The 13,908-nt window shown below is 47.0% G+C and overlaps 1 protein-coding gene and 1 long non-coding RNA gene across 7 annotated transcripts in view; one reads left to right on the plus strand and one right to left on the minus strand.

Annotated features, from left to right (window-relative positions):
* The window catches only part of LOC121013590 (uncharacterized), a 107,006-nt gene extending 105,537 nt beyond the window's left edge, over positions 1 to 1,469 (minus strand). Inside the window, exon 1 of the long non-coding RNA XR_005782791.1 lies at positions 1,142 to 1,469. This is a non-coding gene — a long non-coding RNA (uncharacterized LOC121013590). The remainder of the gene's footprint in view (positions 1 to 1,141) is intronic.
* Positions 1,470 to 1,627: 158 nt separating this feature from the next.
* The window catches only part of TLE1 (TLE family member 1, transcriptional corepressor), a 91,159-nt gene continuing 78,878 nt past the window's right edge, over positions 1,628 to 13,908 (plus strand). For 3 of the 6 annotated variants that reach the window (XM_040449275.1, XM_040449278.1, XM_040449280.1), the window contains exons 1-4: positions 1,629 to 2,882; positions 3,691 to 3,791; positions 5,239 to 5,302; positions 5,414 to 5,458. In XM_040449275.1, coding sequence (XP_040305209.1) covers positions 2,859 to 2,882; positions 3,691 to 3,791; positions 5,239 to 5,302; positions 5,414 to 5,458 — 234 coding nt within the window. In that variant the 5' untranslated portion in view covers positions 1,629 to 2,858. Of the gene's footprint in view, positions 2,883 to 3,690; positions 3,792 to 5,238; positions 5,303 to 5,413; positions 5,459 to 13,908 lie in introns of all 6 variants that reach the window. The other 3 variants (XM_040449276.1, XM_040449277.1, XM_040449279.1) reach the window with 3 other exon arrangements.

The following is a 13,908-nucleotide window of genomic DNA, read 5'->3' on the forward strand; positions in this document are numbered from 1 at the left end:
GTGTGTGTGTGTGTGTGTGTGTGTGTGTGTGTGTGTGTGTGTGTGTGGCAACAGCTCAACCTAACTATTCTTTAAACAAAAATATAAATGCGGCAATACTGAAGGTTTTCTGCTGGGTGGTACATTTGGAGAAACAGACAAAAACCGGAGATTTACACAGTGTGCCCCATTTGTTTAAAATCTCAAAAAACCTTTTAGGTCAAATTCCACTCATAAGAATTTTAGCCATGTCATGCACCCAACGCTTCCCATTTAGCTCCTTACGCAGCTCAGCCCGGGGAAACCACCCGAAGCATGGGGCTAAGAGTGGGCAGGACAGGTTTCCAGGTCTCGAAGCTGGTTTATCCCATTGTCTCCCTTTGTTTCTAGTAATTGGAATCAGACTCGTGCTCAAGCTGCTGAGAGGCCCCTAAAACTCTCAGCAGTCCCCTACTCCAAGCCCGCGAAGTCCATACTTTGAAGACAAGGACCAGAGATTTCGAACCTGGGCAAAAGCCTCGATCTAAGACTGGGACGCGCGTGCCTTACCCTGGCAGTAACTTAGGTATCCTTCCCGCCAAACGAAAACAGGCCAACCTTTTTGCAAAGTCCTTTGAAAGGCGCCAATAAAAGCCAATCTCTACCATGTTGGGTGCAAAGAAGGGAGTGAGCACTAAAATTAAAAGCCTAGTGTTAGACGGCCGGTGTACGTACGCCAGGCAAGGCGCTGCCGCATTTTCCACCAAGTGCACAGTCCACGCCTTCTCACGAAAAGGCAGCTCAAGGAAAAACAATCCTCAGAGAAATTTTTGAATGTGACCTCACTTTCAAAAGAGGAGCATCAAACAAGGGGCGAACACTGAAAGACGCGTTTGGCTCGAACTACCACCCCTCCCACCCCCAACTCCCGCACCCCTTAAGAAACTACGCGGTTAGTTGAGTTACTTTCACTGATATTTTAGGATTTCCATTAAAGGGAAAAGTGAACAAGTGGCAAGATTTTTTTTTTTTTTTTTTTTTTTTTTTTTGCAAACTCGAGCCCCCAGCTTCCGCGACTACACACTCTCTGGGCCCTCCCGCTCGCGCGCTCCCGCGCGCTCCCTCGCAGGCCCCACGTTACTTTGATTGACAGCCCAGCCCCGCCGCTCTCCTTCCCACCGACCTTCCCATCCACAGTGCCAATCTCCGCGTCTCGCCTCTTCTCATTGGTTGGTTTCGACGTCCCGCGGCTCCTCCAGGAACAGATCCTCTCCGAGCCCGGGAGGACGCGGCTGGCGGAGGAGGGGTAGAGGGGTGGGAGGGGAGACCGAGGAGACGGCGGAGATGGAAGCAAACGGGGTAGGAGAGGAGGGGGAGGACGGTCCGTCTGGTGCTCTGCTGCTATAGGCTCCGGGGACGCGTCGCGTCAGCAACCCACGTTGGGCGCGACGCGCGCGATTGGCTGGCGACGCTTCCCTGCTCCCCCCCCAACTCCCCCCGTCACCGCCGGGCCCACGTCCCCGCCGGCTCTGCGCTCCCGCCCCCCGCCCGCGCGGGGCTGGGCGGGGCCGGCGCTGGTTAGCTCCGGAGTGTGAAACCGCGTGTTAATGTAACCGGCGCGAGAGGCGCGGGCGGCGGCGGCGGGAGCGGCGGCTGCAGAACAGCAGCAGCGGCGGGTACCCTGTGCCCCGCGTCCCTGAGGCGGCCGACTGCGCCACCCCCACTCTCTCACGGCCGGGCGGGACCCGCGCCACCATCCCGGACCTCCGCCGGCCGGTGGCGACCTAACCCCCGCCGCGACTACTCTCGACCCGCCCGCGGAGTTTGCCCGCCGGGTAGGGAGGCCGAGCTTCGGAGCGCACTCCTGCTTTTTCCCCCCATCATCTCGTGGATGTCGCCCCCCGGGTCGTGAGAGAACTTTGCAGCGGGCTGGAGCGCCCTTTGCGGAGCAGCAGACGAAGGGAAGGAAGGAAAGAGGGCCGAGGAAGGGGCTCGGAGGAAGAGTCCAGAGCGGCCGGGCCGGCCGTGCGGGGCGAGTGCGCGCGGGGCGCGGCGCCCGGATGCGCCCCGGGGTCGAGGAGCAGCGGGCGGCTGCGGGACTACCCTCCGTGGAGTAGCCCCGCCGGGCCAGGAGGGTTTGTGCAACCGGGGAGAACACCGAGTGTTGGTCGCACGGGGCGTGCCGAGCCGCCTCCCGGCGCGCCCTCCGCACTTTCCCCGCCTCATCGTCATCCCGCGCTCCTCCGCCCGGGCTGAGGCTTCGGAGCGTCGGGCGCGGAGCCTCTGCCGCTCCCCGGAGCCCGCGAGCGCCCGGCTGAAGGCGCTGCCCGGACCCGCAGCGGTCGGTCCTTAACGTCGCCAGGTTTGTTTGTGTGGTGTTAGCCGGGGGCGCCGGGCCACCTGCACCTCACCCGCGGTCGGCGCCGCGGGGAAAACCCGGAGAGGAGGCGGACCGGGGGAAGAGCGAAGAAAAGCAGTCCGCTTGGATTTGTTTGCCCCGGAAGAGTGCCGCGCACGCGGATCGCGGAGAGGAGCGCGGCCAGAATCACCGCGCCCTCACCTCCCCGCCGGGGCGGCCGAGGCCCGCGGGTTGGATCGCAGCCCCCGCGCCCTTTTCTTGGGGGCCGGCGTCACCGCGCAGGTTCTTGGTGTAGCCGGGCCCCGGGCGCCCCGAAATGTGGCCCTGAGCGAGGGAACCCGCAGCGGCGGGAGCAGGAGCAGCCGGGCGCCAAGTGACCGGTGCGCCCCGCCGAGCGCGCCTGCGTGCGTGGCCAGCGCGCTCCCCGCGCTCCTCGTTTCTGCCTGGCTTCTCGGCTAAATTTTCCTCGGCGGGATTAAAGTTGGAAATTGAGCGGAGAATTGAGTTGTCCGGAAACAGAGCTGCGGCCGCCGCCAGAGCGATGTTCCCGCAGAGCCGACACCCGGTGAGGGGCGGCAGGGTGCTGGTTGGAGGGTCTGGGCTGTGGGATGGGGGGTGGGGTAGGGATGGGCGCTTTTCCCGAGCTGGAGACGGGTCTCTGTTACATTTCTGGAGGACTCCCTAGCCTCTAGGGGTGCAAGGCTGATTAGGGCCCCTCTTGGGCTGGGGAATGAGCTGAAACTCTCAATTTCCCCCCTTTACTATGGGCCCCCTCCAAGTTGATGTCTAGACAGGGCGGGTGGGGGCGCCCGGGGAGGCTGGGGTTTCTTTTTCGAAGCGACATCGCCCGCCCCCCCCCCCCCCCCCGCCTCCCTGTGGCGGGTAGGGCGCCCCCACCCCTTTGTTTCTCGTCTCGCCTATTTACATGTCAATGCAGCCCCCGTTCCGGCGCTCCTGGAGATGGCCCCGGCGATTCTGGGAACGGGGAGCGTTAGGGAGTTGTTTTTCTACTCTGATCCTTGGGGTTATTATTGCTCCCTTGGGGGAGGGGGCGGTGTCCTCGATGACAATCTGGCCGGGTGTTCCCCGGCCGCCCGGGAGCCTCTGTCGTTCCAGCCGGGCGACTTGGGCGCACGTAACCGCGACCCGCCCTGAAGCCTGGAAGAAGCTCTAAATCGCTTTGGAGGTTCGAGCACGGGCGAAGGACCACTTCCTGCCTCCGTGAAGTGCGGAGCAAACTCGAGTTCGGGGCTCCGTTTCTTGCCATTTCTAACTATTTTTTATGTCCCACTCACTTCTCCGTTCTCTGACTTACTGTTTTATCTATCTGCCCCCACCCCCGTCCCTCGGTTCCCCTCACTGGTGGCCCCCAGACGCCGCACCAGGCTGCAGGCCAGCCCTTCAAGTTCACTATCCCGGAGTCCCTGGACCGGATTAAAGAGGAATTCCAGTTTCTGCAGGCCCAGTATCACAGGTGCGTGTCCGGCCGCGCTGGGCGAGCAGTAGCCCGGGGGCAGCCCGGTGCCCGTCCTCGCCCTGCCTGGTGGCGGTGGCGGCTGTACTGAGTACTTGCGTCCAGGCGGTGGCGTGTGGAGTCGCAGTTAAGACCTGTCATTCAAGTTACCCCCTTTCCAGGTTCTTCCCGGGCCGCCTCTTCTCTAGTCTCCTCCTCCTACCATTGTTTCCCTTTTGCCCGTTTGCTGCTGTTCCAGGGAGTCTTTTCGAGTATTTAGGAGTTGCATGAGAACCGTCAATATTTGCACTTCGTTTATTTATTTTGCAACAAGCTGAGCTGAAACCTTGGTTCAATCGATGCCCCAGCCCTGGAGTGCAGGTTTAGGGAGGCAGAGCCAATGTTGAAATCGCTCTGCTATACTAAAGGATTGGGTTGTCTGAGGCAAAGTCCATTATGGAAGGCTAGATGCTGGTAGCTGTGCCCATCATTGGTGGTGAAGATGGGGGTGGATATGTGTAGGGTAAAGCTTCCCTGCTTTGGCGTCATTCTTCCTTGGTTTGGGTAGGACAAGGGATTCCAGTCTCATTTATATACATTTCAGGTTAGTCTCTTCACCTGATGAGACCTACTTCAAGAGGTTCATAAATGAAAAATGATTTAAAACACCTGTCCGTAGTGAATTTTCCAGAAATGTTATTTTCTTTCCTTGTTTCTATGAAGTCTTAGCTGATTAGCGCTAAGAGAGAACTGTAATGACAGTTTTTATTTTTGTCCTGCTTGAGAAAAAGCACACAGACGCTTGGGTGTGAATTTTCTTCTTTTGTCAGAGGCTTTCTGATTATTGACCTTTTGTCTGCTTCAAGATAATTATCTCTGGAACTTGAGGCATACCTGCCCACTAGTGTTTACCAAGCAAGGAGGACTTCAAACCACTTTATTGCAGCAACTACTTAACATATTTTGGCAGGGATTTAAAAACCAAAGGTTTTAAAACGGACCAACAATTGTAGAAGTAACTTTATAAGTACAGTTTTCAAACCTAGAGACTATTTGAGTTGGCAAAGGTAGTACAGTCTATGTCTGAGGCTGAGAATTGTGCAAAGGCCAGATTTTGGTGGAGTCCAAAGGAGCAAACTGGTGTGGGGAAGTAGGAGGGAACAGATGACCAGGAGGAGGAATTGGTCTTCTGGAAAGATCAGATGTTTTTTTTTGACAGATCCTTCATTCTTGGTATCTGACCAGGTATACACTAAGAAGGAAAATAATAGCTGAATGGATACCCTATACTGTTCACCTTATCCCTTTTCCCTATTAAATGCAAGGACAAAGCTTTTGGATGTTTACCTAGATAGTTTATGGCTTTTCCACATTGGTCTGTGTTTTTACTTGAAGTGCAAATATGTGAGGCAGATGTTAAAACAAGTGACATAATGTTTACATTAAGTTGCATGTTTTGTTTTTGTAGCCTTAAATTGGAATGTGAGAAACTGGCAAGTGAAAAGACAGAAATGCAGAGGCACTATGTGATGGTAGGTATCAAAGATTGTCCTTTTTTCCTTTTTATATAATATTAGCAAATATGTGTTCTTAACATTATAAAACATGAGTTAACGAAATGCTTGATTTTTTTCTTTTTGCAGTATTATGAAATGTCTTATGGATTAAACATAGAAATGCATAAACAGGTAAGCTTTAGTTAAATCAAGTTGAAATGAGAAATTAGTGAGGATTCTATAAAACTGGCTTTATCCTCAATAGTGGGAGGATTTGTATGCTGGTTTTCTGCCTTGGTTTCCCTTCCTGTGAATTGGTGACAGTGTTTTGCAGCAAGGGTTGCTTCTTGACAATTACAGAATCTTTAAATGACTAGATGAGAGGTGCTTTGAAAATGTGAACCAACCTGTTTACAGACTGATAGAAATTGAGTCTTAAGTTGACTTTTCCACCTGGATAGATTTATTCTTCTCTTGAAAGATCTGGGTATCCTGTAGCATTCTGGAATTCACAATAGCTAATGTTTTTTTGCTAGTTTGGAAAGCAGTGTGGTCTTTTGGGGGAAAGAAGGATATTTAGGAGTTCCCTAATCAGGTTAAAAAATGTATGACTAACTATGGGGTTCTCTTTTATGCTTTGGGGTTGCATAAAATGACACTCAAGGTTAGTGGCTTATTAGCAGACATCTTTTTGAAAAATTTCTCAATTGATGCGGATTTGGAGGTGAAAAAGCATTCTTTTATGGCCACAGCATATGTTGGGAGTTGCTTCAGTCCTAGTGGTTTTAAAAGCATGAAAAGATTAGTGACTGGAAAGCTCTAGCTATGACTATGAGTTTGCAAGTTCCCATAAAATTCACACTTATGGCTACTATAATGGTGTATAAAAAGAGTATTGAGCTGGAACAAGGCACTAAGGACCTCATAAGAGAAGAAAAGCTAAATGATTGCTCAGCCCAAAGGACCCTCGATTGAGTAGTCATTGTCTGCCAAAGAAAGCATTAATGGCAGGGTGTAAGTATTCTGGAGATATGCTGACATTCACTTTTTCATCAAGACGCTGGTACAATAAGTCTTTTAGAAATCGATTGCCTCTTAAAAAATTATCATCAGATGAAGTTGCACAGTTGGACACATTTCAAAGTGCAACAATACAATTCTTACTTGATGTATATGTGCTATTTCATCTCAAACCCTTGTTTCATTAAATTAAAGAGCATGGCTGACCGGCTGGGGCACAGTGGAGAAATTGATTAGTTCAGCCTTCAGATCTTCCTTATATTCAAAGACTTTCATTAAGCAAGTGTGTTTCAGAGTTGAACTCTGCTTTTGTAACTCCGCACTCTTTGATTTTTAATTCATCATAGATTTCATAATGTTAAGTTACCGTCTTGTACAGTAGATCTGTTCTCAGATATGTTTTTGGAAAGAGATAGTTAAGTTCAAGGCCTTTCATTAATAATAGGGCCTTTAAAATGCTGATTTTATTCTGATTTGCAAAGTTGGTAGCCTAGATTATGTTGGGCTTGTGCCTTTGTTTTTTGTGTGTTTCAGTGGCTAGTGTCTGACTGAGGCAGTTGTAACTTGTTGATAGTAATTGGGCAAGAAGTTGTATGGTCATTTAAATGAATTATGCAAATAAACTGGGTGAAGAGTTGTAACCTGCCACTTTTTTTGTAAGTTACCCTAAAGGCACGTATTTTGCTAACAAATATCGTAGAAGGGTAAGAGGAGACTGAGTTTTTTCTTAAACTCATGAACTCAAAGAATTTAATAACTTCACCAACTCCTTTACAAGGAAGTACCACCTCCGTATGATGTTGTATGCTGGTGCAGGATTTATTGGGGAGGTAAAGGAGGTGTATAATTCTTCTGGGTTCCTGTAGGTTACATGACCTCTTCGTTATCAAGTAGGAAAAAGGAAGAAGGGGTGAAGAGGGTCAGGAGCCCCATGGTGTGAAAATAGGTTTCTAATGAGTTTCTATACTCTATTGGGCATTTGTGGGTATATATTGTCCATCCATGAGCCAGTATGCATTAATAATATGCTGTGTGTAATTGGCTCAGTAATTTGAAAAATGTGAAAAGCTGAGAGATGCCATGTTCTTCATGGTAGGGTATTAAGTCCCCTGAAATTTAGTTTATACTGTAAATGCTGACAGACCCTTAACTAGAGTGGTGTGCAAAGCAGTGCTATAATTCAGTTTAAAGTGGCCTTACATTTGAAAAACATCCTTCTGAATGTCACACATTAATAATAAGTTCTGAGGAGGCATTTGGTGCAGCTAGTAATCATAATTCTTATTAAAACTGGTGACGTCTGGCCCCCAGGGTGTAGCCAGGCTCAAATTGATGCTTTTTGCCGCCTGATCACCAGCATGGCCTAAGTGCTCATTATATTGTAGAGAGAGCCTTTGGAGCTCTCATTAGATTTGACAGGAATTCTCTCTGGGGGGAAACTGGGCATTAGCGAGACTCCTGACAGGCTGGAATTAGTCCTGCTTTATGGCTTATAACCAAATGCTAGCAAGGCATCATCAAGGGACACAAAAAATTGTCATTTCTGACAACATCTTTGTTACTGAAGAAAAAAAAAAAAAACACAGTGATGGGGAAACTTTCCGTGGAGAGAGCTTTAATGTTGTTAAGATTTGTCTGCAGTGTGACTACCGCTCTCTCTCCCTACCTTTCAGCGGGTTTGTCGACAGAGTGAGTTGTAGAGATTTCAGTGTCAGATCTCACCACCGACTTTTCCGTCTGGAAGTTTTAAAGTGGAAGTGCGTCCAAATCGAGAATGGTATAATTGTGGTTTCCTTACTTGGTTTTGTGCCCACGGTCCATGTTTATGTTGTGTCAACACTTCCTGATAAGCCTTCCCCTTACTTTCTCTGTTCCCATTTGTGGCTGGTTACTGAAAAGTCAGCAGACTAGGGATGGTAATGGGTACTTAAATTTGTTATTGTAGCACTAAGACAGTTTTTTTGTTTTTTTTTGTTTTGAGTCTTTTATAGATCTCTGCCTGTCCTTCTCTCTCCAGGTAGATCATAAATTTTAGGTATATCTCTACAGGAGAGGTGGAGACATCTCATGAAAAATTGAGGCAATTTGATACCACCAAAGTGGTAGAGTGCGTTAGAAAATAGCAGGTTAATGTGAATCTAGTTGTTTTGAGGGCTGTGCCTAGTGTGTTTGGCAGTGTGATCTTTAAAGTTTTGTTTTCTGTCATGTGGTGTGTGGTATTACCTCATTTGATAGTTTTGGAACAAGATTCACTGTAAATACATAAGCCTTATTTATTCTACTTGTGTATCTTTTCAGCGTGCTGATGAAGCCATGCCATAAGTTGTCTTTAGTGGTGTGAATTTATATAGCACTTAACAGTTTTGAAAAGTGATTAGCCCCATCCTGTGATGAGGTATTTTGGGTAGGTGTTTTGATCTGCCTGCAGCTCTGGGCCTGTGTTCAGAGTGTGGGATTTGTCAAGCCCAAGTTTCTGTTGCAGCTGGATTTGGGTCACCTCGTCCCTAGAATTTAGGGCTTCATTCCTTTACCCACCCCGCTGCCATTGGAGGATGAGGCTAGTGATGAAATCACCTTTAGGCCTGTGTGGTGGCCCAGCCTGCCTGGCTGTGTGTCTCTCTTGTTCTCTCGCTCTTTGTGCTGACAACTTCATGATACACAATCACATCGGGCCTCGGTGCATGTTCTAGGAGTTCGTGAAAATCAGCAGTACTGACTGGTCTGTGGAGGTCACAGCCATGGGTCGGTAGAAAGTTGTAGCCAACCGAGCAATACTGTCTGCAGGTTAAAATATGTCTAAGAACAAAAGAAAATTTGAAACTGTTGTCGGGACTCCTGGTTGAGGCCGAGCTCACAGCCAGCGAGTGTGATCAGTCACTTTGTCTCTCTGTGCCTCTCTTCTTCTGAAGAGCGGGCAGAGTAGGCACTCGGGGCTCTCCAGGGCGGCCAAGAATTTAAAAATAAATGAAAGGACTAGCTCTGGAAGGAAAGAGGTATTCTGCAGTGCTGGTTGTGGGGTGGGGAAGGAGAGGAGAAAGAGAAAAAAACAGATGAGAGCCTAACCAAGCTCCATGTGATGTTGCAGCCAGCGTGGTGTCTCAGACCACGTAAATTTCGGAGTGACAGTGCTTCCACCGTTTTGATATGTGCTTTAAAGTTTCCCTTAAAAAATAAATTGTTCTCTGGTAGTGTTTTAAAAGTGCTTAGGTGGCCCTGTTAAGGGTTCACCTGTGGGTTAATCCCTTAGATGTGACTTACTATTTGTCTGCAAGTCTTACCTTTCTTCCTGCTTTTTAACCATGTGTGTTTTCTGTCTACTGTTCTCACTTTGAGATTTTTTTTTTTTTCTAAGTCCACGTCTCAGAATGGGAAAAGACTAGCTGGAGTACTTGCACTCAGAGTTAAGCTCCACCAGGTGTTAGTAACCTTGTGATACAGCAGCTGTCATCAAGACTGAAGTGGTCCCCAACCTTACTTCAGTGGCCAGGCCTGCCCTTGATAAGCATCAGTTAAAACAGAGAAAGTTCCCTGTGTATTTAGAACCCACATTTTGAGGCACAAGGTTAGCCTTTGTTTTTTTATTGGCAATCAGGGCGATTCCTCCCTACTTTCTGTCACCCTGCCCAACCCCTTCAACAGTCAACTAGTTCACGGTTTCTCTCCAGAGCCTGGACTAGGGTGAGGTGAGGTATGCACTTGCCTTGGGCACGCAATTTAAGGGAGGGTTCACAAAATATAGTCCTTAAGATAAAAATATTTTTAAAATTCAAAATTAATGCCAAAAAACTATGAGGAACCAGGGGTGCCTGGGTGCTTCAATGGTTAAGTGTCTGACTCGATTTCAGCTCAGGTCATGATCTCACGGAACCCCGTGTCAGTCTCTGTGCTGGGCCTGTAGCCTGCTTGATTCTCTCTCTCTCTCTCTCTCTCTCTCTCTCCCTCTCTCCCTCTCCCTCTCTCCCTCCCTCCCTCCCTCCCTGCCTCCCTCCCTGCTTCCCTCCCTGCCTCCCTCCCTCCCTCTGCTCCTACCCCTGCAAAACAACAACCCAAAAACAAACTCTGTGAGGAACAAAATATGTGATCTTTATTTAGGATGGCCCTTGGTGTAAAATACAGTTCATTTAGGGGACCTTGATTAGTGACTGGGTGAGTCATTGACTAGTTGCCTGGGCCTCAGTTTCCCTTTCTGTAAATGAAGTTAGACTGGGCAGATTCTCAAGTATGGATTCTCTTAGGAGAGGAGAATCATCCCTCCAGACCTCACCTCCAACCAGTGTTTGAAACCCAGTGCTTGGGTTGTGTATCCGTTGAGAAGAGTCTTTGGCCAGAGGGCTTAAGACGTTCCTCTTCTGTGTTTATTAAGAAACACAGAAAGAATCTGTTCCTTTAGCAAATATTTAAGTAAATCATCTTATGTGGTAGTTAAACTAATGATATATTCAGTTTTGGGCTCATGGAACCATTTTAGTTTTCCATAGATTTTGAGTCTTTGCTCTTCTGTTATTAAATATTTGTGGTCTTCAGGAGTGGATTAAATTGGACGAAACTAAGAAACTGACTGGGCTTCTCATAGGCTTGGATTGGCTGGATTATCCCTACCACCCCCATCCCTGTTGCTTACTGTTACTTCAGATTTTGAAAATTGAGATTTTTTTTTAGAACTCTAGTACCTTTAATGCTGAATATTTGGTATAATGATTTTTAATTAAGTTTTAGGCAGTTGTTTCAGAGGGTGGCTAATAACTGATAAGAGTAGGCATTTATAGATAGAAAACAGTCCTCACCAATGGGATTGGTGAATTTTGCAATATGAAACATGCGATAGTATTGTTCTATGACTGTAGTTGGGTGTTTTGAGTTAGAGTGCATGCCCGAGTGTGTGTGTGTGTGTGTGTGTGTGTGTGTGTGTGTGTGTAGGTGTGGGCACTCATGTGGGAGAGCTTTTCTAATTTTTTTCTGAGACGTAGCTTGATCTGAAAAATGAAAAAAATTTACACTGATATGTTTAACATAAATTAAGATATTCATTTGTTGTTATTCACTTGGCTTAACAAAAAAATGGTTTCTAAAATTGTTTGCAAAATGATGATGTTCACAGAATCGTTTACTTTATAGACCACCCACTTGCCATGCGTTTTGTGAAACCAAGAAATGTTGACACAGTGTTATCATACAACCTGTGAATTTGCACAAACCTGTATTTCATCATTTCACATTTCCATATTTTTAAGTTTATTTTGAGAGAGAGAGAGAGTGAGCATCAAGCGTGAGTAGGCGAGGGGCAGAGAGAGAGGGAGAGAGAGAATCCCAAGCAGGCTCTGTGCTGTGAGTGTGGAGCCCGACGCCGGGCTCCATGTCACAAACCGTGAGATCATGACCTGAGCCGAAATTAAGTGTTCAACGTTTAACTGACTGAGCCACCTAGGCGCCCCTCACATTTCAGTTTTTAATCATTACTGAGTTTAATTCTGTTTGCCTGCTTTGAAGCAACATGAAAGCAACTCAGAGCACAATGTTTATAACCTTCCCCCACGCATTCTCGCACAAGGTATAACAAACAAATCTTGGCTTTTCTGGAAGTATTATTTGCTGCTTAGATGTTCTTTGACCACAAAACGTTAGCCAAGAAAGGGTAGGGTGAAGGTCATTTTGGATATAAGGAAAAGACTGAGAGGAAAAAACAAACAGAGACTTCCATCCATTGAATTTATTTTTTCATCTGCCAAATAGAGAAAACTGTGAAATGTGGTGTGTGTATTCCACCGTACATGTGGGAGAGGTAGAGTTGTGTGTACAGCTATTTCCTGTGTACTGGTAGATATTCATTAGATTTGCATTATTCACTTGATGAAGTGGAATCAGTTTTTGAGAATGTAAGTATGTTTGAGTTTTGCACGTTCAAATCATATGATTTGTACAGCTGCCGAAATACATGTAGTACTGTATTGGGTTTGGTGTTAGTGCTGTTATTGGTCTAACTGGATTATTAGCTAGTGGTATTTTGTGCAACGTGTCAGTAAAACGCTTGAAAATGTATCACCAGACTTATACTTACAGATTTATATATTATAAATATATTATGTACTAATATATTGTATACATTTGTAATAAGTGGAAATTTTAAGCAGAGGGATTAAAATACAGGTTTTATAAGTTATAAATATATTATGTACTAATATATTGTATACATTTGTAATAAGTGGAAATTTTAAGCAGAGGGGTTAAGATACAAGTTCTCATCACATCCTCCATGCCCCCTATTGGCATGTCCTGGGCGGCCTCTGGGATACGTGCACTCTACTTTAGAGACCACCAGCTTACGTCCAGATGCTCATGACTCCAGCCCTGGTATTGGGGCATCTTTAAAGTAGTGAAGGCAAAACCCCTTTAGGGTCTCTGGGTATGTTGGTATGTCTGTTCTTTCTGATTTTGACTTCTTACTCCAGTAATGGCCTCTTTGCCCGTCACTCACACAGCTTCGTGTGTCTGCCCTGATCACTGTCCTTGGTAGTCTTACCAGGTCACCTTTGTCCTCCTCTTAACAAGTCCTTTATTCCAGCCAGTGGGTCTCCTCTTCGTGCCTGAAAAAGTGTTGTGTGTTGTTGTGTTTTCTTTATAAAAAGTCCAGGTCTTTTTGTGAAGCTTCACATGGCCTTTCTCAATATCCTTCAAGGTCCAGTTCAAATAACAACACTCATGTGTACTTCAAGGCCTTCCACGACAGCTCCAACAGTGGCCTGTCACACCACTGATTTTTGCTCCAAGTTCTGTAATCATGTTTTTTTCATGTGTGTCTTTTGTTACTCCCAAGGAGGCTGCGGACTGCTTGAAGCTTGCATTCAAGACTTCCCTCCGTACCCTTGCCAGTGGGTTGGACTGAGGGGGCACTTGTTTTGTAGTGTTTAATGTGCTTCCTATGGAGGGTGCTACTTGTAAGCATTGCGGATCCTGAGCCTGTATGAAAATCAGGTAGAAGTTGCTTGGCAAAAAAATCCCACACATTTAAAAAAAATTTCTTTAATGTTTGTTTGTTTGTTTGTTTGTTTTTAATGTTTATTTACTTTTGAGGGAAAGACAGAGCATGAGCAGGGGAGAGGCAGAGAGAGAGGGAGAAAAAGAATCTGAAACAGGCTCTAGGCTCTGAACTGTGAGCACAGAGCCTGACGTGGGGCTTGAACCCATGAACTATGAGTTCATGACCTGAGCCCAAGTCGGACGCTTAGCCAACTGAGCCACCCAGGTGCCCCTAATGTTTATTTATTTTTCAGATTACACACACACACACACACACACACACACACAGGAGCCGGGGAGGGGCAGAGAGGGAAACAGAATCTGAAATCCGGAGCAGGCTCCAGGCTCTGAGCTATCAGCACAGAACCTGACACGGGGCTCTAACCCATGAGCCATGAGATCATGACCTGAGCCAAAGTCGGACACTCAGTCGACTAAGCCACCCAGGCGCCCCCCCCAATTTTTAAAAAATTTTTTAAATGTTTATTTATTTTTGAGAGAGAGAGAGAAAAAAAACATCCCACATGTTTTTATACACAACATAGCTTTTCCCCAACAACTTTGGCCGTTTGTGGACATCTTACAATCCTTCAGTAAATCTGTGGAAT

Source organism: Herpailurus yagouaroundi, unplaced genomic scaffold (genome assembly GCF_014898765.1).
Source record: "Herpailurus yagouaroundi ecotype Mexico unplaced genomic scaffold, PumYag 199, whole genome shotgun sequence".
In the NCBI taxonomy this organism is placed as follows: Eukaryota; Metazoa; Chordata; class Mammalia; order Carnivora; family Felidae; genus Herpailurus; species Herpailurus yagouaroundi.